The sequence below is a fragment of the Oncorhynchus mykiss genome, chromosome 2, assembly GCF_013265735.2.
Source record: "Oncorhynchus mykiss isolate Arlee chromosome 2, USDA_OmykA_1.1, whole genome shotgun sequence".
Lineage (NCBI taxonomy): Eukaryota > Metazoa > Chordata > Actinopteri > Salmoniformes > Salmonidae > Oncorhynchus > Oncorhynchus mykiss.
In genome coordinates, this window is record NC_048566.1 from 17,426,386 (window position 1) to 17,454,142 (window position 27,757).

General features: G+C 47.0%; 1 protein-coding gene across 4 annotated transcripts; it reads left to right on the plus strand.

Annotated features, from left to right (window-relative positions):
- Positions 1–46: 46 nt before the first annotated feature.
- Positions 47–26,101, plus strand: rusc1 (RUN and SH3 domain containing 1). 4 transcript variants are annotated; one of them, XM_036939706.1, is made up of 13 exons: positions 47–181; positions 1,566–5,005; positions 12,004–13,116; positions 19,237–19,359; positions 19,647–19,723; positions 20,388–20,405; positions 21,155–21,356; positions 21,882–21,987; positions 22,074–22,120; positions 22,309–22,805; positions 22,903–23,138; positions 23,235–23,390; positions 23,538–26,101. In XM_036939706.1, the coding sequence occupies exons 2-13, from the start codon at positions 1,693–1,695 to the stop codon at positions 23,701–23,703; spliced, it is 6,054 nt and encodes a 2,017-aa protein (XP_036795601.1). In that variant the 5' UTR covers positions 47–181; positions 1,566–1,692; the 3' UTR covers positions 23,704–26,101. The 4 variants fall into 4 exon arrangements, with proteins under 4 accessions (XP_036795601.1, XP_036795606.1, XP_036795605.1 ...); XM_036939711.1 differs by having other exon boundaries at positions 21,155–21,329; XM_036939710.1 differs by lacking the exon at positions 20,388–20,405.
- The last annotated feature ends 1,656 nt before the right edge of the window (positions 26,102–27,757 follow it).

The following is a 27,757-nucleotide window of genomic DNA, read 5'->3' on the forward strand; positions in this document are numbered from 1 at the left end:
TGGTGAGGCAGAAGAGGGGTGTGGTCCCGGCGGATGACGAAAGATAAGGTGGTCGCGAGAGAAGAGAGCTCTCGCTTTAACCATTGGAGAGGCTGTTCGTTGGTCGGACGGGGTTGCGCGCTCGCATCCGTTTACCGAGAACGGATTCTGCATCTCCATCTTCTCCTCAACGAAGCTGATGGTGAGTCAAATATCTCACAATCATATGATTATAGCTGTTGTTGATCAAATGCTCTCTATTTACCGAGATCTAGGCTATACGTTTTGCTATGCTTTCAACACCTGCCCACATCCCCAGATCCAGATAACCAATGTCAATAACCGTTTTCTTGATTTATAGCCTACGGTTGTTTACTAGAATGACAGATGTAATCATGTTGTAGTTAATTTAATAAACATTGCGATACATTTTGTCATAGTAGCGGGGGGTGGCTGTGTCAGGACGATGCGGCTTGAGGTACCCCCTCTCTCCCCCCTCCTCCTTTCCACGGTCTCCATCCGCCACTTCAGGTCGATAAATCCGATGGTAAATACCGAAAATCCAGCAGATGATGTGCTCTGCGGTTACGGGACGTTATTCTAACGGTTCTGAACAGGGCGACGTGTCCCAGGCCCGATCTAAGCGCTGTTCAGGTTATGATTAATATGGGCCTACCTTCTCCCCGTTTGATGTGAAGGGCACGGTGCTGCTGGGGAGGAATATGTGTTCAGCCTTGGCAGTGGATGAGTTTTAAAAGACAGCCTGTACGTTAGTCATTGCGCAACTGAGAATTTGATTATCTAAATAATTAGATCTTGTTTACTAAAGATGTTTGTACTAGGCTATATATTGGGGCAGCAGGTTGGTGAGCGTTGGGCCAGTAACAGAAAGGTTGCTAGATCGACAAGGTAAAAATCTGTCGTTCTGCCCCTGAGCAAGGCAGTTAACCCACTGTTCCTAGACCGTCATTGTAAGAATTTGTTCAACATTTATTTTAATGCAAATAAGCTTGGAATTGAGATAGTTCATTTTGATTTATCATGATTCAATTTACTTGGCCTATATATTTGTCAGAGAGAGAATGAGAGTTACAGTAATCCTTTCTCACTCCATCAAGCTGAATCTCAGAGTAGACTGGGATGCTGAAGGACAACAGTCCTTCATTAGTTCCCAACTGTTTTCATGGAGATCTCCTCCTATCACTGACATTGCATTTAGGTGTGTGTGTGTGTGTGTGTGTGTGTGTGTGTGTGTGTGTGTGTGTGTGTGTGTGTGTGTGTGTGTGTGTGTGTGTGCGCGCATGTGTCTGTCTCTGTCTGTTTATATATAGAGAGAGGGAGGGAGGATAGGAGTGAGGAGAGATGGATTTAATTTTCATCTAACTGGTCCCAGCACTGAGGAGGTAATTAATTATACAGCAGAAAATGCCCAATAGTTATATGGAACAAACCAGGGGATTTAACTTGTAAGATTTCTTATGAACAAGAACAAGCTGGTCCCTTGTACAGTTAGAGGAGCACAGAATCCTCTCATCTCTATTATCTACTGTGCCTCTATTGACTGCATGTCTCTTTTGATGTTGCAGGATCTTTGGAGTCAAGCCAAGATGTGACCGTCACGTTTTGGATCTCTTCATCCTTTAGATAGAAAACAGAACCCCTGTTTCTATAGAAACAGAAATAATTGACAATTAGAAAACTATTATTCCTAAAATGCACTCCTCTAGCCGAACCTTCGCTCCGCCCTTGAGGCCTCGTCGCATCGACACGAGCAGGCGGACCACCACCGCAGCGGAACCAAAGCCACACGGCCCTGTTTCCCAGAGGGAAGACAAAAACATGAACACCATTTCCTCTTCCTCTCCTCGGCGCGCCACCAAAGCGACCCCTGAGTCTTCCAGGACCAGGGTGGGGGTCCAGCCTCGTGCCCCCTTGGGTCAGTCCAGATTGGGCTTACAGAGAAACACAGCTCCCCTCTCTACGACCAAACCCAAACCCAAACCTAAAAGTGTCCGTGCAGCAGCAGCTGTGTCGAAACGTGCCCCTTTTCCTCCTCCTCTTCCTCTTCTTCCTCATCTGGACCCCAACTGTAATGAACCCAGCCTGCCTTGTCTGTGTTGCGACGGCCATTCCCCCCAGGACAATAACAGTCTGTTCAACCACAACCACAACAACAACAATACCATCTCCATCAGACAGCAGCTGAAGCTTCAGCCCCCTCCACCACCTCCCCTGCTACCCCAGAGACAGGAGGGGACAGGGGGCAAGACCAAGACACAGGCCAGCCCCTCTCAGCCCCAGCCTCAGGTCCTGGCCCCAGCCTGCCCCCCTAATGCCCTGGAACTGGAGAAAGGAACACAAGTTGAGGAGAATGCAGATGTTAACAAGAACACAGATGTGGTCATAGACAACAAGAAAGAAACGGAGGAAGAGATGGATGACAAGAAAGAAACAGAGGAGGAAGAGGAAAACAGTGTTGATGTTGAAGTTGATGATGAGGAGGAGGGAGATGATGATGATGATGATGACGACACATTGGTCCCATCGTGCTGCGACTGCCCTCCCTCTCTCCTGGATCTCTCCCTGACCTCCTCCACCTCCTCATCCTCCACTTCCATCAGCTCCTGCTCCGATCTGGAGTCAGACTGCGCCGATCTCTCCACCTCTCTCTCGTCCTCTGGCCACAAGTGGAACGCTGATCTGTCAATTTCTCAGGACCACACTCACATTCATGTTCCTGAACGCTACCCAGCCTCCCGTTACCCCCCTGTCCTGCACCTCAACCCCAAACCCCCCTCTGTCTCTCGTTGCCCTTCCTCCCCCCCACACGCCTGCTCCCCAGACGAGGGCTACCCCTCCGCCCCCGCCTCCCCCTCCTCCTCTGACTACCTGGGGGTCAAAGGTCAGACAGGCTTAGGGTCAGAGGTTGCCAAACTAGGCCTCCTGGACTTCCTGGAGTCAGTGGGAGACTTTGGAAAGATGGAGCGCTTTAGCCAGGTGATTCAGGTGGCTCGCTGGGACCTGGAGGGGGATCCTCAAGGGGATCTACTGAGGGATCGACTGGATCACCTGGACCGACTGGAGAGTGTCAACAGGCAGGTGAAGCTGGCCCACATCACCAGGCTCCATGAGAAGGGACTGGATCTAGGCGATCTGGGCAAGGAGGATCTCTCTGATGTTCTGGATGAGATGGGGAACGTGGATATGTCTTGGAAGCTGTATAAGGGCCGGGGAGGGTCTTTGGGAGATTCCCAGGAGTTCTCTGATGCTGGAGTGGACCTGACAGCACCTTCAGACTGTGACGAGCCCCTGGTCTCACAATCAGAGACCTCTTCGCCCATAGAGCTCCCACCGAGACCCCCCAAACCCCCTGCCCGCTATGCCAGCGTGAACTCTGAACTCCACACCTACATCAACATCAGCCGTGATATCACCCCCTCCGTCTCTGTCTGCACCTCTCCATCCTCATCCCCCACTTTCTACACCTTCAGGTGTGAGAAGGCCCTCCCTCCTTCCCCACGCTCCATCCCCCCTCCTCTTCTCTGTCAGCCCATCCCTTACTTTACTCTCTACAAATCTTCCCCTCTCCCATTCTCCCTCCCCTCCTCCACTCCCCCCATCCCTCCCCCTCGGAGGAAGCACCTAGCCCGTAAGGAGGCTCAGCGTCTCGCCACCCTCCAAGCAGGATGCGGGAAGACCCCCCTGTCCCTCTCCCCTCCCAACTCTCGCCCCCCTCCTCTCCCCCCTGCCCCCACCATTTCCATCTCCAACTCCACCACCCCCCCTGCCATCCCTCCCCCGCCCTCTCTCCCCCCTCCTCCCTCTTTCCATGCGTTGGATGATGAGATCCGTAAGCTACTGGTGCTAGCAGGACTGACCCAGGCTGAGCTCCTCAAACTCAGCCCAGAGCTGGGGGTTTGTGTAGGGGGACTGGAGGAGGAGGGAGAGGGGGAGACCCACCACACCTCCAGACCTGGACAGACACAAGATAGAGGGATGAGGAGAAAAGAGGAGAAGGCTAAGGAGCAGTATGATATAGATGGGTTGGCTGTGGATGGATGGAGAGATGGAGGAGGGAGGTCAGAGGTGGAGAGGGATAGAGAGACTGATATATTTGGAGGAGTAAAGGAGGATGAGGGAGAGAAAGAGGAGAGCAGAGATGTGTTTAGAACCACGTCTTTCACTGACATGGCGAGAAGGAGGAAGAGAAACAGCGGGTTTGGGGCTAACGTTAGCCTAGCATCTGACTCCTACTACAGCACTGGCAATACCAACACCTCTAACAATGTTAACTTCGAGACTTTCAAATATTCCCCTGTGCTCTCGGAAACCCCTCCCCCTCCTCCTCCGCGTCCCTTACCCCCTGTCCCCCCTACCCTGCCCCCCCTCAAAGTTTGCACCCTACTCGCCAACTCTTTACGCCCTGAGCGATTTGATTGGCTCATGGCTTTCTCCCCCGATGGTGAAACCCTGACCCTGCCCCCGCCCTTGGAAGTTAGAAAATCCAATGAGGAAACCCTGAAGAAATCTACTTCCGGGTCAACGTCGTCATCTGGGTCAACGTCAGGGTCGGGTTCAAAAGTGATGACCTTCAAAGAACTGCGTAACCGTAGCAAACACAGCTCCCCGGCCTACCAACTAATAACTGAACCGGATCCTGATCCCACAGTCATAACCCCTGACCCTGACTTCCTCTACAACCTCAAGTGGAGGAGGGAAAAGACGGACAGTGACGGAATCCAATGGGAGTACACCTCCCAGGCCCAGGCCACCTTCCTGCAACCACCTCCCCTCACCTCATTGGCTGCTTTTAGGGAAATGTTCCAGAAAGCAGAGGATGCGATTGGACAACCCCAGTTATGTCCCTCGCAGCGGATTGGGTGCTCAGCCAGTGAAGGGAACCTGTGGAGGATGGATGGACAGAGAAAAGAGGAGGGAGAAAAGAGGAAAGAAGAGGTAGAGGAAGAAGAGGTGGAGGTGAGAGGAACAGCTGATGGAGGAAGAACCTGGGAGTCAAGAACTACAGGTGAGTTAGATGATGATGATGATGACTATAGGCCTAGTTGCTGACTGTGAGGTGCTGATTTGGGGTGAAAATGTGGAGGTAGTAACAAACTACAGTATTCACTGAAGCCACCTTCCATCTAATATTATGTACACAACACCACATCTGAAACTGTGTCTTCTCATGGGAATAAAAACTAAACCAGCAGAGAGAAGGGTGACAAAAACACGGGGAGAATTCTCCGCATTCCAGAGTAGAGGGAAAGAGAAATAAGGGGAACAAGAGAGAGATGCATACATAGATGGGTGCAGTGGAATGTAGTTTCTATCTAGGATGGACAGATAGATGATGGAGATGGAAAGGAGGAGAGAAAAAGGACTAGATGGGCTGCACTCATTCTTTTTCAGGGATGGACAGGTGAGTGTATGGGGCAGAGTGGGAGAGGGAGACAGAGAGGGAGGAAGAGTATGGGGCAGAGTGGGAGAGGGAGACAGAGAGGGAGGAAGAGTATGGGGCAGAGTGGGAGAGGGAGACAGAGAGGGTGGAAGAGTATGGGGCAGAGTGGGAGAGGGAGGAAGAGTTTGGGGCAGAGTGGGAGAGGGAGACAGAGAGGGAGGAAGAGATGGTGGAATCTCTTCAGTGCTTCCTGTGGGCCTGGTGTGATGTCATCACTGCCTTATTCAATTATTCATCCAATGTGCAGACCGGGGGGGAAGTAATGGAGTACCCACAGCTATCTCCTTCTAGCTCACACTCTCTCTCTCTCCATCTCCCTCTAGCTCACCCTCTCTCTCTCCTTCTAGCTCACCCTCTCTCTCCCCATCTCCCTCTAGCTCACCCTCTCTCTCTCTCCCCCCCCATCTCTCTCTCTCCCCATCTCCTCTCTCTCTCTCTCTCCATCTCCCTCTAGCTCACCCTCTCCCTCTCCCCATCTCTCTCCCTCCCCCCACATCTCCCCAACTCCTCTCTCTCTCTCGCCATCTCCTAGCTCTCTCTCGCCATCTCCTAGCTCTCTCTCCCCATCTCCCTCTCTCTCCCCATCTCCTCTCTCTCTCCCCATCTCCCTCTCTCTCCCCATCTCCCTCTCTCTCCCCATCTCCCTCTCTCTCCCCAATCTCCCTCTCTCTCCCCCATCTCCCTCTCTCTACCCATCTCCCTCTCTCCCCATCTCCCTCTCTCTCTCCCCATCTCCCTCTCTCTCTCCCCATCTCCCTCTCTCTTTCCCCATCTCCCTCTCTCTCTCCCCATCTCCCTCTCTCTCTCCCCATCTCCCTCTCTCTCTCCCCATCTCCCTCTCTCTCTCCCCATCTCCCTCTCTCTCTCCCCATCTCCCTCTCTCTCTACCCATCTCCCTCTCTCTCTACCCATCTCCCTCTCTCTCTCCCCATCTCCCTCTCTCTCTCCCCATCTCTCTCTCTCCCCATCTCCCTCTCTCTCTACCCATCTCCCTCTATCTCTACCCATCTCCCCCTCTCTCCCCATCTCCCTCTCTCCCCCCATCTCCCCCTCTCTACCCATCTCCCTCTCTCTACCCATCTCCCTCTTTCTCTACCCATCTCCCTCTCTCTACCCATCTCCCTCTCTCTTCCCATCTCCATCTCTCTCTCGGTCTCCCCTTCCCTCTATCATGCTCTCTCTCTCTCCACTATCTGGTGAGTCATTGGTTCATGTTTTGTTGCCTACTTCCTCCTGTCTCTCTTCTGTCCTTGACCTCTCACTCACTCCTTTCTCCTCTATCTTCCATCTTTCTTTTTTCCAGACTGTTCTCCCCTTCCCAGAATGGCTGAGATTCATACTATAGGCTACCTTTAGAGTGGTTCTTAAGAGGTATGATTTTTTAATGCCGATACAGATTATTGGAGGACCAAAAAAGCCGATACCGATTTATCGGCCAATTTTTATATATATATTTGTAATAATGACAATTACAACCATACTGAATGAACACTTATTTTAACTTAATATAATACATCAATAAAATTAATTTAGCCTCAAATAAATAATGAAACATGTTCAATTTGGTTTAAATAATGCAAAAACAAAGTGTTGGAGAAGAAAGTAAAAGTGCAATATGTGCCATGTAAAAAAGCTAACGTTTAAGTTCCTTACTCAGAACATGAGAACATATGAACGTTGGTGGTTCCTTTTAACATGAGTCTTCAATATTCCCAGGTAAGAAGTTTTAGGTTGTAGTTATTATAGGACTATTTCTCTCTATACCATTTGTATTTCATATACCTTTGACTATTGGATGTTCTAATAGGTACTTTAGTATTGCCAGCCCAATGTCGGGAGTTGATAGGTTTGGAGTCATAAACAGCGCAATGCTTGATGCACAGCGAAGAACTGCTGGCAAAACGCAGTAAAGTGCTGTTTGAATGAATGCTTACGAGCCTGCTATTGCCTACCACCGCTCAGTCAGACTGCTATATCAAATATCAAATCATAGACTTAATTATAATATAATGACACACAGAAATACGAGCCTTAGGTCATTAATATGGTCAAATTCGGAAGCTATCATTTTGAAAGCAAAATGTTTATTCTTTCAGTGAAATATGGAACCGTTCTGTATTTTATCTAACGGGTGGCATCCATAAGTCTAAATATTCTTGTTACATTGTACAACCTTCAATGTTATGTCATAATTAAATAAAATTCTGGCAAATTAGTTCGCAACAAGCCAGGCGGCCCAAACTGTTGCATATACCCTGACTCTGTGTGCAATGAACGCAAGAGAAATGACACAATTTCCCTAGTTTAATATTGCCTGCTAACCTGGATTTCTTTTAGCTAAATATGCAGGTTTAAAAATATATACTTCTGTATATTGATTTTAAGAAAGGCATTGATGTTTATGGCTAGGTACATTCGTGCAACGATTGTGCTTTTTTTAAATCATCCCCCGTTTGGCGAAGTTGGCTGTTTTTGTTAGGAAGAAATAGTCTTTACAGTTCGCAACGAGCCAGGCGGCCCAAACTGCTACATATACCCTGACTCTGTTGCACAGAACGCAAGAGAAGTGACACAATTTCCCTAGTTAAAATAAATGTATGTTAGCAGGCAATATTAACTAAATATGCAGGTTTAAAAATATATACAGTGGGGCAAAAAAGTATTTAGTCAGCCACCAATTGTGCAAGTTCTCCCACTTAAAAAGATGAGAGAGGCCTGTAATTTTTATCATAGGTACACTTCAACTATGACAGACAAAATTAGAAAAAAAATCCAGAAAATCACATTGTAGGATTTTTAATGAATTTATTTGCAAATTATGGTGGAATTATTGTTTTTTATAAGATAAGTTTAATGCTTGCTAGCACCTTACTAGCTAGCACCTTACTTTGGCTCCTTGCTGCACTCGCATAACAAGTAGTCAGCCTGCCACCCAGTCTCCTCGTGGAGTGCAATGTAATCAGCCATGATCGGTGTCCAAAAATGCCGATTACCAATTGTTATGAAAACTTGAAATCGGCCCTAATTAACCGGCCATTCCGATTAATCGGTCGACCTCTAGTTCTTAGTTCCATAGGCTGAAGGGCTGAATACCTCTATTCATTTGTATTTCAACTTCACAGCTTTATTGTTTTGATAACAATGTACATTGTTACAAGTCATTTCATTGTGTGATTATTGTCTGAAATATATATTTGTTATTTTTCTATTCAAAGTCACAATGTACATTTCAGGAGAAATGTTGAATGTATGTGTGTGTGTGCGTGTGAATGTGTGTGTAGCGTGCTTCCCTCTGTGTGTATGTAAAAGCCAAGAGTTATGTGTGGTTATGTGTGGTCAATTCAGACCAGACTATTTGTCACGTGTACAGCTTTAAGAACCAAACAGGAGGGGCTCCATCTACCAACCAATGGCAGAGACTTATTTCACAGTAGCGCAAAATAAACCAGGAAGTGTAATGTGTGGCTGCATCTGAGAGACAGTCAGATCAACTCAAGGCTAAACCAAGGTATGGTAGTTAACACGCTCTGTGTAGCCTCTCTCTCTGTCACGGTGATATTAAATGAGACAATGTATTTCTGTGCAGAATGGACTTCTAGTCAGCATAGGCTATTATCCAATCATCTCCAAGGAGACAGAGAGATAGGCAGTGCACAGCCAGGCAGGAACAGAACTCTCCATAGCCTGACTCAGCATAACCAACGGTACTTTTCTCTGCTAGAGAGAGGGAAAGAAAAAGAGAGAGATAGAAGGTGAAGATAGAGGACAGCATACCACTACTGTACAGAGAGAGGACAGCATACCACTACTGTACAGAGAGAGAGAGAGAACAGCATACCACTACTGTACAGAGAGAGGACAGCATACCACTACTGTACAGAGAGAGAGAGAGAACAGCATACCACTACTGTACAGAGAGAGGACAGCATACCACTACTGTACAGAGAGAGAGAGAGAACAGCATACCACTACTGTACAGAGAGAGGACAGCATACCACTACTGTACAGAGAGAGGACAGCATACCACTACTGTACAGAGAGAGAGAGAGAACAGCATACCACTACTGTACAGAGAGAGAACAGCCTACCACTACTGTACAGAGAGAGAGAGAGAGAGAGAGCACAGCATACCACTACTGTACAGAGAGAGAGAGAGAGAACAGCATACCCCTACTGTACAGAGAGAGGACAGCATACCACTACTGTACAGAGAGGGAGAGAGAGGACAGCATACCACTACTGTACAGAGAGAGAGAGGACAGCATACCACTACTGTACAGAGAGAGAGAGGACAGCATACCACTACTGTACAGAGAGAGAGATGACAGCATACCACTACTGTACAGAGAGAGAGAGAGAGGACAGCATACCATTACTGTACAGAGAGAGAGAGAGAGAGAGAGAGAGGACAGCATACCATTACTGTACAGAGAGAGAGAGAGAGAGAGAGAGAGAGAGAGAGAGAGGACAGCATACCACTACTGTACAGAGAGAGAGAGAGAGAGAGAGAGAGAGAGAGAGAGAGAGAGAGAGAGAGAGGACAGCATACCACTACTGTACAGAGAGAGAGAGAACAGCATACCACTACTGTACAGAGAGAGAGAACAGCATACCACTACTGTACAGAGAGAGAGAGAGAGAGAGAGAGAGAGAGAGAGAGAGAGAGAGAGGACAGCATACCACTACTGTACAGAGAGAGAGAGAGAGAGAGAGAGAGAGAGAGAGGACAGCATACCACTACTGTACAGAGAGAGAGAGAGAACAGCATACCACTACTGTACAGAGAGAGAGAGAACAGCATACCACTACTGTACAGAGAGAGAGAACAGCATACCACTACTGTACAGAGAGAGAGAACAGCATACCACTACTGTACAGAGAGAGATAGTACAGCATACCACTACTGTACAGAGAGAGAGAACAGCATACCACTACTGTACAGAGAGAGATAGTACAGCATACCACTACTGTACAGAGAGAGATAGTACAGCATACCACTACTGTACAGAGAGAGATAGTACAGCATACCACTACTGTACAGAGAGAGATAGTACAGCATACCACTACTGTACAGAGAGAGAGAACAGCATACCACTACTGTACAGAGAGAGATAGTACAGCATACCACTACTGTACAGAGAGAGATAGTACAGCATACCACTACTGTACAGAGAGAGAGAACAGCATACCACTACTGTACAGAGAGAGAGAACAGCATACCACTACTGTACAGAGAGAGGTAGTACAGCATACCACTACTGTACAGAGAGAGATAGTACAGCATACCACTACTGTACAGAGAGAGATAGTACAGCATACCACTACTGTACAGAGAGAGATAGTACAGCATACCACTACTGTACAGAGAGAGAGAACAGCATACCACTACTGTACAGAGAGAGAGAACAGCATACCACTACTGTACAGAGAGAGAGAACAGCATACCACTACTGTACAGAGAGAGATAGTACAGCATACCACTACTGTACAGGCGGGGTTGAAATAATAGTGAACGACTGTGAGAGTAGGAAACGAAAGAGAAAGGCTTCTCTAAACCTGAACGTTGACTCCTCTGTTCATGAACCACCTCCATTGACTCTGTCATGTATTGTGGTCAGTCTGTGTGTGTCTGTTGGGTCAGACTATTGGACATATGTTGTTGTGTGGTACTGGGTGGTGTACTGCGTTACTGCATGTTGTGGTGGGGATCTACTGGTTTACATTGCATTCTTCTCTCAACAGACACTAACATTCTCTCCATCTCTCTCTCTTCCCAATTTATTTGCAACATACACTTTTGCTCCTCTCCTTGTTCTCATCCCTCTTTCCCATCCGTCCTTCCAACGTTTGTCCATGGCTCTGCTTCTCCTTCACCTTCCCCTCTTCTCTGCTTTCGCTTGTCCTCCGGCCCCTAACTACCCCTACCTGCCCCCAACTACCCCTACATACCCCTACCTGCCCCACCTACCCCTACCTACCCCTACCTGCCCCAACTACCCCTACCTGCCCCCAACTACCCCTTCCTGCCCCCAACTACCCCTACCTGCCCCCAACGACCCCTACCTGCCCCCAACGACCCCTACCTGCCCCCAACGACCCCTACCTGCCCCCAACTACCCCTACCTACCCCCAACTACCCCTACCTACCCCCAACTACCCCTACCTACCCCCAACTACCGCTTCCTGCCCCCAACTACCCCTACCTGCCCCCAACTACCCCTGCCTACCCCCAACTACCCCTGCCTGCCCCCAACTACCCCTACCTGCCCCCAACTACCGCTTCCTGCCCCCAACTACCCCTACCTGCCCCCAACGACCCCTACCTGCCCCCAACTACCCCTACCTACCCCCAACTACCCCTACCTACCCCCAACTACCGCTTCATGCCCCCAACTACCCCTACCTGCCCCCCTACCCACACACACCACTTACTCACACTCCTACCCCCTGAATGCCCCCCTTGTCCACCTACCTCAAATCCCCATTTCCACCTCAACCTGCCCCTGTTACTCATACTCCTCTCCCTTCTCCCCTCCTCTCCTTTGCCCCTTTTGGCTGGGCAGTGTCCTCACCCCCTCTCTCCCTGGCCCACTCCCAGCCCTCCTCCTATTTCCTCCACCCTTACCGCCCAGGATACTGTGGTGCTCATACGAGACCAGTCCCCAGGACCCAACCTCACAGCCACACTGAAATCCAGTCCACAGCCATAGGCCCTAACCCCTACACTACCCAGTCCACGGCCCCTAACCCCTACACTACCCAGTCCACGACCCCTAACCCCTACACTACCCAGTCCATGACCCCTAACCCCTACACTACCCAGTCCACGACCCCTAACCCCTACACTACCCAGTCCACGACCCCTAACCCCTACACTACCCAGTCCACGACCCCTAACCCCTACACTACCCAGCTATCTAACCCCTTTGCTACACCATACACTCACACAGATTTAAATGAAGACAGCCATGGAACTTATTCTGAGAATGATATTGATTCTGGATATAGTGACTATTTTAAGAAGGATGGAGGCCTAGACTCTGCACATCGTTTTGGAAAGGACTTCAAGAGCAACATTGATAGTTTGTATCGTTATGTGAATGAGTCCAAGACTAAAGAAAAGCTGGAGTATGGCTTTGTCTCTGAATCCATCACTGACTTTGACTCCCTCTACTGCACCGCTAACGTCACTGATAAACAGCCTCACACCGGCTCACACACACTCGTCAGCAATGACACACACACTCAAGGCTGCACCACCCCATATAAAAACGTTGACGCGATGATGATGGCATATGCCAAAACACACACTGTCGGTTCCCTTGGTCGCACTGACACACACACACACACCTCTCACCCTGGCCAGAGCAGAACCTCTAAAGATCTCCCTCCCCTCCCTACCTGGTACCTCTACCACCCCAAAAACTGTCCCATCCACAGGGGTGCCCCTCCCCGCCTCTCCCCCATCGGGGCTCTCGACCCCCCCTATCGCTCTGGAGCCCCCCCTCCGGGCCTGGACGCGTCCTGCCTCAGCTCACCCCTGTTCCCCCGCTCTCACACCCTCCCTGCCCTGGCCGCCCCCCTCTACTACCCCTTCCTCTACCCCCCTATCCCCCCCAGGAAAACTTCAGACCCCCCAAAACTCATCCAGGTTCCGCCGCTGCCGCCTGCACTGAGTAAGAGCTCTCTCTCTCACACTCCCTCCCCCTGTCTAACACCCTGCTCGCCTGTCTGTCTAACACCCTGCTCGCCTGTCTGTCTAACACCCTGCTCGCCTGTCGGTCACTCTGTCTGTCTGTCTAACACCCTGCTCGCCTGTCTGTCACTCCGTTAGTCTGTCTAACACCCTGCTCGCCTGTCTGTCTGTCACTCCGTTAGTCTGTCTAACACCCTGCTCGCCTGTCTGCCACTCTGTCTGTCTGTCTAACACCCTGCCTGGAACCGACAGTGTGTGTTCTGTCTGTCACTCCGTTAGTCTGTCTAACACCCTGCTCGCCTGTCTGCCACTCTGTCTGTCTGTCTAACACCCTGCTTGCCTGTCTGTCTGTCTGTCTGTCTGTGTGTATATCTACATCTCTATCTCCCTGTCAGTCTGTCTGTCACCCTGTCTGTCTAACACCCTGCTCGCCTGTCTGTCTGTCTGTCTGTCTAACACCCTGCTCGTCTGTCTGTCTGTCTGTCTGTCTGTCTGTCTGTCTGTCTGTCTGTCTGTCTGTCTGTCTGTCTATCTGTCTGTCTGTATATCTACATCTCTATCTCCCTGTCAGTCTGTCTGTCACCCTGTCTGTCTAACACTCTGCTCGCCTGACTGTCACTCTGTCTAACACCCTGCTCGTCTGTCTGTCACTCTGTCTGTCTGTCTAACACCCTGCTCGTCTGTCTGTCACTCTGTCTGTCTGTCTAACACCCTGCTCACCTGTCTGTCTGTCAGTCTGTCTGTCTGTGTGTATATCTACATCTCTATCGCCCTGTCAGTCTATCTGTCTGTTTGTCTGTCTGTAATCTGTCTGTCCGTCTGAGTGTGTATACAGTGCCTTGCGAAAGTATTCGGCCCCCTTGAACTTTGCGACCTTTTGCCACATTTCAGGCTTCAAACATAAAGATATAAAACTGTATTTTTTTGTGAAGAATCAACAACAAGTGGGACACAATCATGAAGTGGAACGACATTTATTGGATATTTCAAACTTTTTTAACAAATCAAAAACTGAAAAATTGGGCGTGCAAAATTATTCAGCCCCTTTACTTTCAGTGCAGCAAACTCTCTCCAGAAGTTCAGTGAGGATCTCTGAATGATCCAATGTTGACCTAAATGACTAATGATGATAAATACAATCCACCTGTGTGTAATCAAGTCTCCGTATAAATGCACCTGCACTGTGATAGTCTCAGAGGTCCGTTAAAAGCGCAGAGAGCATCATGAAGAACAAGGAACACACCAGGCAGGTCCGAGATACTGTTGTGAAGAAGTTTAAAGCCGGATTTGGATACAAAAAGATTTCCCAAGCTTTAAACATCCCAAGGAGCACTGTGCAAGCGATAATATTGAAATGGAAGGAGTATCAGACCACTGCAAATCTACCAAGACCTGGCCGTCTCTCTAAACGTTCAGCTCATACAAGGAGAAGACTGATCAGAGATGCAGAAAAGAGGCCCATGATCACTCTGGATGAACTGCAGAGATCTACAGCTGAGGTGGGAGACTCTGTCCATAGGACAACAATCAGTCGTATATTGCACAAATCTGGCCTTTATGGAAGAGTGGCAAGAAGAAAGCCATTTCTTAAAGATATCAATAAAAAGTGTTGTTTAAAGTGTGCCACAAGCCACCTGGGAGACACACCAAACATGTGGAAGAAGGTGCTCTGGTCAGATGAAACCAAAATTGAACTTTTTGGCAACAATGCAAAACGTTATGTTTGGCGTAAAAGCAACACAGCTCATCACCCTGAACACACCATCCCCACTGTCAAACATGGTGGTGGCAGCATCATGGTTTGGGCCTGCTTTTCTTCAGCAGGGACAGGGAAGATGGTTAAAATTGATGGGAAGATGGATGGAGCCAAATACAGGACCATTCTGGAAGAAAACCTGATGGAGTCTGCAAAAGACCTGAGACTGGGACAGAGATTTGTCTTCCAACAAGACAATGATCCAAAACATAAAGCAAAATCTACAATGGAATGGTTCAAAAATAAACATATCCAGGTGTTAGAATGGCCAAGTCAAAGTCCAGACCTGAATCCAATCAAGAATCTGTGGAAAGAACTGAAAACTGCTGTTCACAAATGCTCTCCATCCAACCTCACTGAGCTCGAGCTGTTTTGCAAGGAGGAATGGGAAAAAATGTCAGTCTCTCGATGTGCAAAACTGATAGAGACATACCCCAAGCGACTTACAGCTGTAATCGCAGCAAAAGGTGGCGCTACAAAGTATTAACTTAAGGGGGCTGAATAATTTTGCACGCCCAATTTTTCAGTTTTTGATTTGTTAAAAAAGTTTGAAATATCCAATAAATGTCGTTCCACTTCATGATTGTGTCCCACTTGTTGTTGATTCTTCACAAAAAAATACAGTTTTATATCTTTATGTTTGAAGCCTGAAATGTGGCAAAAGGTCGCAAAGTTCAAGGGGGCCGAATACTTTCGCAAGGCACTGTATCTATCTCAGTCTCTGTCTGTTTGTATACCAGTCTGCCTGTTTGTCTGTAGTCTGTCTGTTTGTCTGTTTGTATATCAGTCCGTCTGTTTGTCTGTAGTCTGTCTGTCTGTTTGTATATCTATATCTCTGTCTGTCAGTCTGTCTCTCCATGCTGTTGTGTGTCTGTGTTGCATGGAGTGCTGAAATAGACACCTCACCTTAATAAAGCTATGACCTTCAGCTTCTGTTGAACCATGATAATCACTGTGACGGTTATTATCACACTTTAGTGTATGCATGAATGTGTGCATTGGTGTAGGTGCGTGTGTTTGGGTGTGACTATACATGATGTGTTTAATGTAGCGGTGAATGGCTATAAACTGGGCTGAACACTAACCTTCTACAGTGTTTATGTTTCATCATGAGGTCAGACTAAGGAATGTTCTCACACCTTACTGATATCACAGGAGGCTGTTGAGGGGAGGACGGCTCATGATTAATGGCTGGAACGGAGCCAATGGAATGGCATCAAACACCTGGCAAGGTGTTTAATGTATCTGACACCATTCCAGTCATTCCTCTCCAGACATGACCACGAGCCCATCCTCCTCTACTATGGTGTTTAATGTATCTGACACCATTCCAGTCATTCCTCTCCAGACATGACCAGGAGCCCGTCCTCCCCTACTAAGGTGTTTAATGTATCTGACACCATTCCAGTCATTCCTCTCCAGACATGACCAGGAGCCCGTCCTCCCCTACTAAGGTGTTTAATGTATCTGACACCATTCCAGTCATTCCTCTCCAGACATGACCAGGAGCCCGTCCTCCCCTACTAAGGTGTTTAATTTATCTGACACCATTCCAGTCATTCCTCTCCAGACATGACCAGGAGCCCGTCCTCCCCTACTAAGGTGTTTAATTTATCTGACACCATTCCAGTCATTCCTCTCCAGACATGACCACGAGCCCGTCCTCCCCTACTAAGGTGTTTAATGTATCTGACACCATTCCAGTCATTCCTCTCCAGACACGACCACGAGCCCATCCTCCTCTACTATGGTGTTTAATGTATCTGACACCATTCCAGTCATTCCTCTCCAGACATGACCAGGAGCCTGTCCTCCCCTACTAAGGTGTTTAATGTATCTGACACCATTCCAGTCATTCCTCTCCAGACATGACCACGAGCCCATCCTCCTCTACTATGGTGTTTAATGTATCTGACACCATTCCAGTCATTCCTCTCCAGACATGACCACGAGCCCATCCTCCTCTACTATGGTGTTTAATGTATCTGACACCATTCCAGTCATTCCTCTCCAGACATGACCACGAGCCCATCCTCCTCTACTATGGTGTTTAATGTATCTGACACCATTCCAGTCATTCCTCTCCAGACATGACCAGGAGCCCGTCCTCCCCTACTAAGGTGTTTAATGTATCTGACACCATTCCAGTCATTCCTCTCCAGACATGACCACGAGCCCGTCCTCCCCTACTAAGGTGTTTAATGTATCTGACACCATTCCAGTCATTCCTCTCCAGACATGACCAGGAGCCTGTCCTCCCCTACTAAGGTGTTTAATGTATCTGACACCATTCCAGTCATTCCTCTCCAGACATGACCAGGAGCCTGTCCTCCCCTACTAGGGCGCCACCAACCTGTGACTGATAGCTGACTTCTGCATGGCGGTCTTCTCCAATAGGTTTTATGTTTCCTGTGTCTGTCGAGGTTAATGCATCCGTTTCCCATTCACATAATGTATCACCCTCAGAAGGGACGATGTCCTGTGTAGAATATTGGAAAAGCAAAGTGTACAAGACAACCATTTTAGAATCTGTGAAAAATATTTGACTGGGATGTTTCAACAAACTAAGCTATGCTATCACTATGCTATCACTATGCTATCACTATGCTATCACTATGCTATCACTACAGTGAGGGAAAAAAGTATTTGATCCCCTGCTGATTTTGGACGTTTGCCCACTGACAAAGAAATGATCAGTCTATAATTGTAATGGTAGGTTTATTTGAACAGTGAGAGACAGAATAACAACAACAAAATCCAGAAAAACTCATGTCAAAAATGTTATAAATTGATTTGCATTTCAATGACGGAAATACGTATTTGACCCCCTCTCAATCAGAAAGATTTCTGGCTCCCAGGTGTGTTTTATACAGCACACACTTAAAGGGAGTGCTCCTAATCTCAGTTTGTTGCCTGTATAAAAGACACCTGCCCGCAGAAGCAATCAATCAATCAGATTCCAAACTCTCCACCATGGCCAAGACCAAAGAGCTCTCCAAGGATGTCAGGGACAAGATTGTAGACCTACACTAGGCTGGAATGGGCTACAAGACCATCGCCAAGCAGCTTGGTGAGAAGGTGACAATAGTTGGTGCGATTATTCGCAAATGGAAGAAACACAAAAGAACTGTCAATCTCCCTCGACCTGGGGCTCCATGCAAGATCTCACCTCGTGGAGTTGCAATGATCATGAGAACGGTGAGGAATCAGCCCAGAACTACACGGGAGGATCTTGTCAATGATCTCAAGGCAGCTGGGACCATAGTCACCAAGAAAACAATTGGTAACACTCTACACTGTGAAGGACTGAAATCTTACAGCGCCCGCAAGGTCCCCCTACTCAAGAAAGCATATATACATGCCCGTCTGAAGTTTGCCAATGAACATCTGAATGATTCAGAGGACAACTGGGTGAAAGTGTTGTGGTCAGATGAGACCAAAATGGAGCTCTTTGGCATCAACTCAACTTGCTGTGTTTGGAGTAGGAGGAATGCTGCCCCCAAGAACACCATCCCCACCGTCAAACATGGAGGTGGAAACATTATGCTTTGGGGGTGTTTTTCTGCTAAGGGGACAGGACAACTTCACCTCATCAAAGGGATGAAAATGGGTCATGGGTGGCTATTCCAGCATGACAATGACCCAAAACACACGGCCAAGGCAACAAAGGAATGGCTCAAGAAGAAGCACATTAAGGTCCTGGAGTGGCCTAGCCGGTCTCCAGACCTTAATCCCATAGAAAATCTGTGGAGGGAGCTGAAGGTTCGAGTTGCCAAACATCAGCCTCGAAACCTTAATGACTTGGAGAAGATCTGCAAAGAGGAGTGGGACAAAATCCCTCCTGAGATGTGTTCAAACCTGGTGGCCAACTACAAGAAACATCTGACCTCTGTGATTGCCAACAAGGGTTTTGCCACCAAGTAAAGTAATGTTTTGCAGAGGGGTCAAATACTTATTTCCCTCATTCAAATGCAAATCAATTTATAACATTTTTGACTTGCGTTTTTCTGGATTTTTGTTGTTGTTCTTCTGTTCAAATAAACCTACCATTGAAATTATAGACTGATCATTTCTTTGTCAGTGGGTAAACGTACAAAATCAGCAGGGGATCAAATATTTTTTTCCCTCACTGTATGCTATCACTATGCTATCACTACTACACTACTACTGACAGTACTCCATCACTGCTTTAACTAACTGCTAAAACAACTAATATCACTAATACTGAAACAGTAACACAGAAATACCAAGTAACATTGCTCTTCCTGTCTGTGAGTCCACCACTGATTAGATTAGCGTAGAGTAGGTTGTAAGTGATCCTTCCTCTATCTCTGTCAATCTCAGCGGTTCGTAGCGTCTCATTTGCCAGCTCTGTACAGAGAGGTGGGACTTCCTGGATGGGCGATGACGTGAAGGCCCCTCTGAGAGGCCTAGGGCTGTCCTCTCTGTGCCTGCTGGAAAAAAGAGGTACGATATACCTGTATATATTTACATTTCAATCATTTAGCAGACGCTCTTATCCAGAGTGACTTAAGTGCATACATTTTCATACTGGTCCCCCGTGGGAATCAAACCCACAACCCTGGCGTTGCAAGCACCATGCTCTACCAACTGAGTCACACGGGATCATATATAGCCTTCATGTATATTTCTATACAGTCTATGTGATATACAGTACATACAGTACATTTATTCAGGTACATTTACACTGTTAGAGAAATGATGTGTGTATGTCTAACTGCTCCCATCCACAGCTCTGGTCAGTGCAGTCAGTGTGGCAGTGGAGGCCATTTTGGCTCAGTTCAGCTCCTCACGGACCTTGGTGCAGAAGGTCAGTTTAACACCATGTTTAACACGGTCTCTTCAGTAACATGGTGTACACACCACATTATGTGAGATATGGAAAATGGGCTTGAGTTTTTATTCATTATGTCTGTACTTTAATTATGTATTTCTGAGGGCATGCCTGTTTGTTTCTACTGTTCGCTGTTGTCTGATGCTGGCAGCAAACCCAGCTCCCCCTCTGTGGATCAATCAAGTATATTAATTTCAATAGGGCCAATCATCTTCCTCCGATTTCACATTTTGGTTTTAGATCAGGGGAGGTAATCCAATCAGTAGAAACCTCCACCCCCGCGTTTATAATCCCTAGCTACCGCTCCTAACGACGTACTGTCAACTGTTGCTATGACAGGGTTTCCATACCGACAGGCAAAGTGAAAAACAGACAGACATAAGAAGATCAACCAGCTCAAACTCCCAAAAGACTTCATTGCCTTCTAGGATTTCTGTATCCGTGTCTCTGAAACTAGACGTAGGCCTGTAGCACCGGTGGTTGATTCAGCTCATTGGAACTTAATAACTAGTGACACTTGATGGCTCAAACAGCCAGTTAGTGGCTCTATATCTATATATGAATCCTCCATATATGAATCATCCATTGAATAACAGGACATATCTGTCTGTCTCTTTCTGTCTCTCTTCCTCTCCCCTAGTCTGCCTCCATTAACAAGGTGCTGGGTTGTCTTCAGATATCTCTATCTTTGGCTCAGTAGTCAGGACCTCTGTGTACTAACTCCATCCTCTTTCCCACATATTTCTCTACTCCTTTTCTCTTCTCCATCTCTCTGTTTTCATCCTTCTCTATTTATCTTCTCCTCCTATCCATAACACCCCATCCTTTCTTCCCTCTCTCTCCTCTATTTCTCCCCTCTCCTCTCTCTCCTCTATTTCTCCCCTCTCCTCTCTTCTTCTCTATTTCTCCCCTCCTCCCTCTCCTCTCTCCTCTCTTACCTCTCTCTCCTCCCCTATTTATACCCTCTTCAATCTCTCTCTTCTGCCATTTCTCCTCTCTTCCCTCTTTCTCTCCTATTTCTCCCATCCCCTCTCCTTTATTCTCTCTCTCCTCTATTTCTTCCCTCTCTCTCCTCTTCTATTTCTCCCCTCTCCCCTTTTTCTCTCCTCTCTTCCCCTCTCTCTTCCTCTATTTATCCCCTCTCCTCTCTTCCCTCTCTCTCCTCCCCTATTTCTCCCCTATCCTCTCTTCCCTCTCTCCTCCACTATTTCTCTCCTCTCTTCCCTCTCTCCTCCCCTATTCCTCCCTTCCCTCTCTCTCCTCCCCTATTTCTCCCCTCCCCTCTCTTCCCTCTATCTCCTCCCCTATTTCTCCTCTTCCCTCTCTCTCCTCCCCTATTTCTCCTCTCTTCCCTCTCTCGCCTTTATTTTGCCACTCTCCTTTCTCCTCCCCCCCTCCCCTTTCCAGGCTCTATCAGGAGACAGCAGTGTGAATCCGTCTCTGGGCCGGCTGGTGCTGCAGTGTTTGTGCCCCGCCCTGCGGAGCCTGCTCTCCGACGGCCTCAAGCCCCACCAGAGTGATTTGATCTCGGGCAGGAGGCCAAACTCAGCCTGGGGACTGGTCCAGGCCTCCACCAGGCCAGGTAGGAACTCTGGAGCGCAGTACAGAGGTGGGTTACAAGAGAGCATAGACAGCATAGGAGGACTGTGGTTGTTATACCCCCTGCCTTTCCATCTTTTTATATATCTCTCTCTATATCCATCTCTCTCTATTTCTCTTTCTCAGACATGATGGAAGTACATAGCCAATCTCTCAATATCTCTCTTCCTCTTTCCCTCTCTCCAATGTGTATCTCTCTCACCCTCCCGGACATCATGTGGGTTCATAGTACTTTCAGTCTGTCTCTCCTCTCTCGCTCTAGTCTGGCACTCATTATTCTGCAGTGTTGAGTCATCCTTCTCTCTCTCTCTCTCTCTGATTATCACTCTCCCCTCCTCTATTCCCTCTTATTCTCTCCTTCCCACTACTCTGGTGATCAGGGTTATTCCATTGACTCAGTACTTGTTCATTTCAATTTCAGTCAATTCAGGTCAAAGGTAACATAACATGTTGATTAGATATAGATTTCTTTCTCTGTGCCAAAGCTTAACCAAAGCCTTTCTTTCTCTCATCTCTGCTCCCCTTCTCCCTCCAGGGCCCAGCACTCAGTCCCTGTACAGCCTCCAGGCTAGAATAGGAGAGCTGCCCCAGCTCCGGCAGAACAAACACAGGTTCAACGCCTTCCTCCTCGGCCTCCTCAAGTAAGACCTGGCTCTTCTCTCCTAGGGTTTTTCTGTTTGACTTTTTAAATTCCAATTCTCACCTGCTTCTTGTCTCTCTCGTTCAGCATCAAGCTTATGGATTTCTGGCTGTCCCATCTCCAGTCATGCAGTGGTATGTCCCTGAAGACTAAAGTTAATGTCCGCAATCTATCTGTTTGAATATTAATATGTTACAACATTATTTCTCACTCCTCCCTTCACCACACCCCCCCTCTGTCTCTTTCTCTCTCTCTCTCCTTCGCCTCTCCCCCTCCGTCTCTGTCTCTCTCTCTCTCCTTCGCCTCCCTCTCTCTCTGGCAGATGTGTTGGTGACGTTCTACCAGCCCTCCTCCTTCATGCGTCTGTCATTGACTTCCTGCCAGCCTCTGTTTGAGGAGCTCCTCCTCCTGCTGCAGCCCCTCAGTCTCCTGACCCTTAACCTCGACCTGCTCTTCCAGCACCACCACCTGGATCCAGCCAATCACAGCCCAGAGATCCCCAGCCCACCCAATCAGGACCTGGGATTCAGGCTCTCGCCCCGGGGGTCCGCTTCCCAAAGCAGGGGCAGCAGCTATCTCGAGAGCCTATCAGAGCTGGACTTAGGGAGAGCAGAACCCGAGGCGACCAATCATAATGTGAGCTCGTCGTCCCTGGCCAACTCAGGGGTGGGAGGGTTGGTGGAGTCACTGAAGCCAGCGAAGGTCTCTGGGGGTCTTGCGGAGACAAGTCCTCAGCTGATGTGGGTTCAGGAGAAAGAAATTAGGGAGCTAGCACCTCCTAATGTTGAGGAGGCCAGTCTCTCCCAACAGGCAGGACAGGTGAGCACAATTCAACGTGTGTGTGTGTCTTTGTTTGAATGCATGGGTGAGTGTCTGTACCACACAGCACTTTTCTGAGCTGTTATTCTCTCCCTAGGTGATCCAGCAGGGATGGGGGGCTGTGGTACGCTGGGGGGGCAAGCTGGGCCAGAACCTGGCTGAACTCAGCCTGTCTGCAGTACAGAACCAGGAGGGGACATCCAGAGAGCCCCAGACCAGTACCCAGGCCAGGAGTGACCCTCCTCAGGTCGATGGAGCATTGGCGGTCCCCTGGGGTTTGGGACGGCTGTTTGGAGCCTCCAATAACTCCACGATACCCACACTTCCAACCAGGTGTGCTGGTGTGTGTGTGTTTGTGTGATAGTTTTCTGACACTAGACAGTTGAAGTATCATACTCTTATCACTGATGCATCTCTCTCCCTCCCCAGACGTCCGTCTCAGTGGTTGTCTCCAGGGGTGTCTGTTCTGACCCGGATGGTGAGCAGCAGTTCCAGCGCTAACCAGAGGAGGGTGCTGGAGCCCCAGCAGGTAGAAGAGGTGTTAGAGAGAGAGATGGAGACATGGGACAACCCAAGACCCCTCAGGTATTGGAAATATTTGGAAATATATCTAGATTACATGTTTAGTTTGTTCAGTTCGGACATCAGTTCAGTTGTCATGACTGTCTATGACAGTTTTACGTCATTCTTATTTTTTTACAGTAGTATCACTTATTCTTCTCTCTTTCTCAGGTCAGTCAGAACACTATGCGACCACTCTGGCACAGGGGCGGAGCTAAGCTTCCAGAAAGGGGAGGAGTTAGTGGTTTTAGGGGGTGTCGATCATGACTGGATTCGCTGTCGTCAGGGAGACCGAGAGGGGCTCGTACCCATTGGCTACGCATCACTTATCCTGTGATTTCAGACACCTGATCAGAGTTTTGATTGTTTGAATATATCTGGGGGAGGGAAAATGAAGTCATAAAGCTATAATGTATTTAGGCAACCATAGAGAGGCTGTGGTGAAGTCCCCAATGCTCTCAGAGAAATAGTTCACCCCTGAAAGTTCAAATCACATGTTTATATCTCTAAAGTGGTCCAAAGTCGTATATCAGGGTTCCCCAACTGGCAGCCCATGATTTTATAAGGGTTTGGGTTACTTGTTGGACATAAAATACTAACATCAGTAAACGTTGAAAATCTGTTCCAAGGTATTCCCACACATAGAGAGAGATGTGATTGTTTACAAATCTAAGCAAGGTTTGAAATTATTATATTTTAGCCAAATGTTATATCTGTTTGGGCTTCTTGCGGTCAATTTGCAGTCTACAAATTATTTGTGATTATGTTCCAGCCCCCTGACCATCCGTGGCTGAATCTAGTTGACGATCTCTGGTCTAAGTGATTTAGTTCAGTCCTTACTCTGCACCATCTGTGGTGTAGATCCCACTATATGCACTGGTAGAAATCTGCAAAACTCAATCCCTAAAGAACTGTACCATCTAATGCCATCTAATTAGGGGGATTTAAGGAAGATTTAATTTAGCTCACCAGATGGTGTGGAATATGGACCCAGCACGACTTCAGACCACTTTTGAAGTGTGAAAACTTCAGACAAACACTTATCTTGGTGTGGACTATCCCTTTAAATGTCCTCCATTCATCATCTCTCTTTGGTGACCACTGATCTGAGAAGGACTGGATAAAGCTTTGTAGAATTCTATTCATAGTTTGCACCTCCGTCACGTCATGCCAAGCCGCCATCGGCGGTGCCCTAAAATGGTGATAAGCCCCGTCGTTCTGAGTCTTAACTACTGTTTAGTATAAATTAATAGCAAAATTCTGCAAAAATAGCTAGTAAAGCAAACGTAGGCTAGTTACAATCAGGTGGCCTCCCCTCAATTTAAGCTAGTTAGCTAATGTTATACTGCATCTAAAGTCTATCTGGTGACATCAAAATGATGACGAAAGATTTTCCTAATATTTATTTGCCTGTTTTTGAATGTCATTGTATTTCCAGGCCACTGTAATGCACTTTCGATGAAATATTCATCAGCGCTTAATGATGATGATGCATTGAGTAGAATGCTCAGTCGGGCATCTGTCCAAACGAACGTTAAAAACAATATTGTGACGAAACATGCAACCAATGCATTCAGCTTATCCAAACACTTTCAGATCAGCAGTCACTATGGGAAGATTTATAGCCTGGTAGCCAGGTCGGTTTCTGCTCTAGACCCAGACCTTTCCGCCAGGCTAACCGGTGAAGGGAGCCATGGTAGAGTATTGGAGCGTAGCCCCTGTTACGTAATGTAGTACCATAGTGAAATGTAGCTGTTTTCTGTGTTCTATTTGACCTTTCACCCCTATTGATCTCTCGCCTCTTTCGCTTAGTCTCTGTGTGTTTGACATGTTCCCACTACAATTAATAGTCAGTTTAAAAAGGATAACTATTTGACTGTATAAATATACATACATAATATATAGGTATATGAATATAGATTAATTTAACCGATAGATAGATAACCAAGAGAAAACAGATAGTCAAACGTTACTATAGATAAGGTTGATCATGAATCAAATTGATAAGTGATCTGGCCTTTTATCCCCAACTCACCAGTCACTACTCTATAGTCATTATACACACGGACAGCTCCAGTGTTTTTGTCAATTATTGGAATCCAGTGGCTTCATCTTAGTGTGTGTTGTATGCATTGTCTTGACGTCAAATCCTTCATATCTTCATCATAACCTGATAGATTTAGTCTCATACCTTTAGACTGCATTTATTGTATAATGAATGCTTTGAGTGAATGGAGTGGGGTTGGGCTCAATATGGCAGTCAATTCAGGAAGTAAACTGAAATTGCAATTCGATGATTGAAATAGGGGCCTGTATTTTTAATGACTTCTTAATGAATTGAAAAGGAGAAGCTATTTATGTTTTTTAAGTAGCTGATTTTAAATTCAAATCTCTTCCTGAATTGGCGGCCTTTAATTCGAATTGAGCCCAACCCTTGAATGCAGAAGAATATCTATCTATATGACACATATCTATCTAAAGGACATTCTAGTATCCAACAGTATATAAGTATAACTGGCATAGCAATGCTGTAACTTCAATCAGTCCACACCTCTTAAACCTCACTAACACATACTACTCAGTGCTTATGGAAATATCAATGCTTTGAGACGGACAGATAGACAGACAGATAAACAGACAGGTAGACAGACAGATAGACAGACAGATAGACAGACAGATGAACAGACAGACAGCTAGACAGACAGACAGATAAACAGACAGACAGATAAACAGACAGACAAATAGACAGATAGATAGATAAACAGATAAATAGACAGATAGATAAACAGACAGACAGACAGACAGACAGACAGACAGACAGACAGACAGACAGACAGACAGACAGATAAACAGACAGACAGATAAACAGACAGACAGATAAACAGACAGACAGATAGACAGACAGACAGATAGACAGATGGACAGACAGACGGACAGACAGATAAACAGACAGATAAACAGACAGACAGATAAACAGGCAGATAAACAGACAGACAGATAAACAGACAGATAAACAGACAGACAGATAAACAGACAGATAGACAGACAGATAGACAGACAGATAAACAGACAGATAGACAGACAAATAAACAGTCTGAGGGACTTGAGACCTGTCTCTTTCTACTCAGCCCAGGGATGATCAACTCTAGTCTGGTTACTTTTCCTTTACCTCATAGATCAATTGGTATCTTTGATTCCCCAGATATTTAACTTGACTGGTTACCTGGGCGTTACTAAGTCTGACTACAAGACAATACAAAAGGCTACTGAGACCAGTAGACAATGTGGGTTTCCAGGGCCATAGTTGTATGTTCCTGACTGAGACTATCCAAGCTTTCAGATGAAGCAGTAAGCTCCTCCCTGATGTACTGTATGTGTAGGACGACACCACGACTGTCAAGCCTATGTGTTTGAGGGAGAGGCTGCCCTTCCCCCAACCGTACCTCAGCTCTCATATGTACCTTCCTTCTTTCCCTACCTGTCATGCTAACCCGTGTAAGGTCATCATTTTTAATACCGTAGTAACGATAGTGGTAGTAGAATAACGTTGAAGTAATAATGTTTATTACTATGTTTATCTTCTGATTTGGTTGGTAGTTATTCTGTAGGCTTGGTAATGATGATGCATATGATGTACTTCTCAAAGGCTTCTGGTTTAAAGGAACTGTTTGTTTGCTGTTTTTGTTGTTTTGTCACTTGCGGGTGACATGGCACTTCTTGAAGAGTTCAGGTTACTTGAGGAATGAAGAATAAAACATATTACCCATAAATTCAAATTCAATGGGAATATCGCTCTTTTGATTGGTCAGAAAAAATATAAAAGGTTACCATGCCAACAAGCCTCTGTGGTGTAGCGCAGGGTTAGTGTCCCTATGACAACCCTATGACAACAATAGTTTGGAAACATTGTAACTTTGCACTTGCATTACACAGGCTACTTTACCAAATCTTCCACCAAGTGCAATGGTATGGCACCTGCTAGTATCACAACAACCTAACTAGCTAATCCAAATTGCTGCGTGTCTCAAGACAATGTGTAGCTCCAATAGATAGTTGTTTACCAAACAGTGGAGCCACTGTGTGTCATGGCCAGTCACACTAAACCCCTGGTCTTCTAAAGGCTTTAGCTGGGTCACGGCAGCAAAACACGCTGGACAAATACTTTCTTCGGCCAGTAAATTGACATGAGTCGTTTTAGAGCTGTCTATAATGTATTTTAATTACAGCTTGTGGTAAATTAGGCTGTATGAGGGAGGAGCTAGTTAGTGTCTGCAAGGCCCACCTTTCAATGTGCCATGCCTAGATGCAGGTGAAGGGTAAACCTAACTTCAGGAAATACACATGGTCTGTGACGGTAACAATCTCAGTATGTTGACAAGGATTTTCTAATT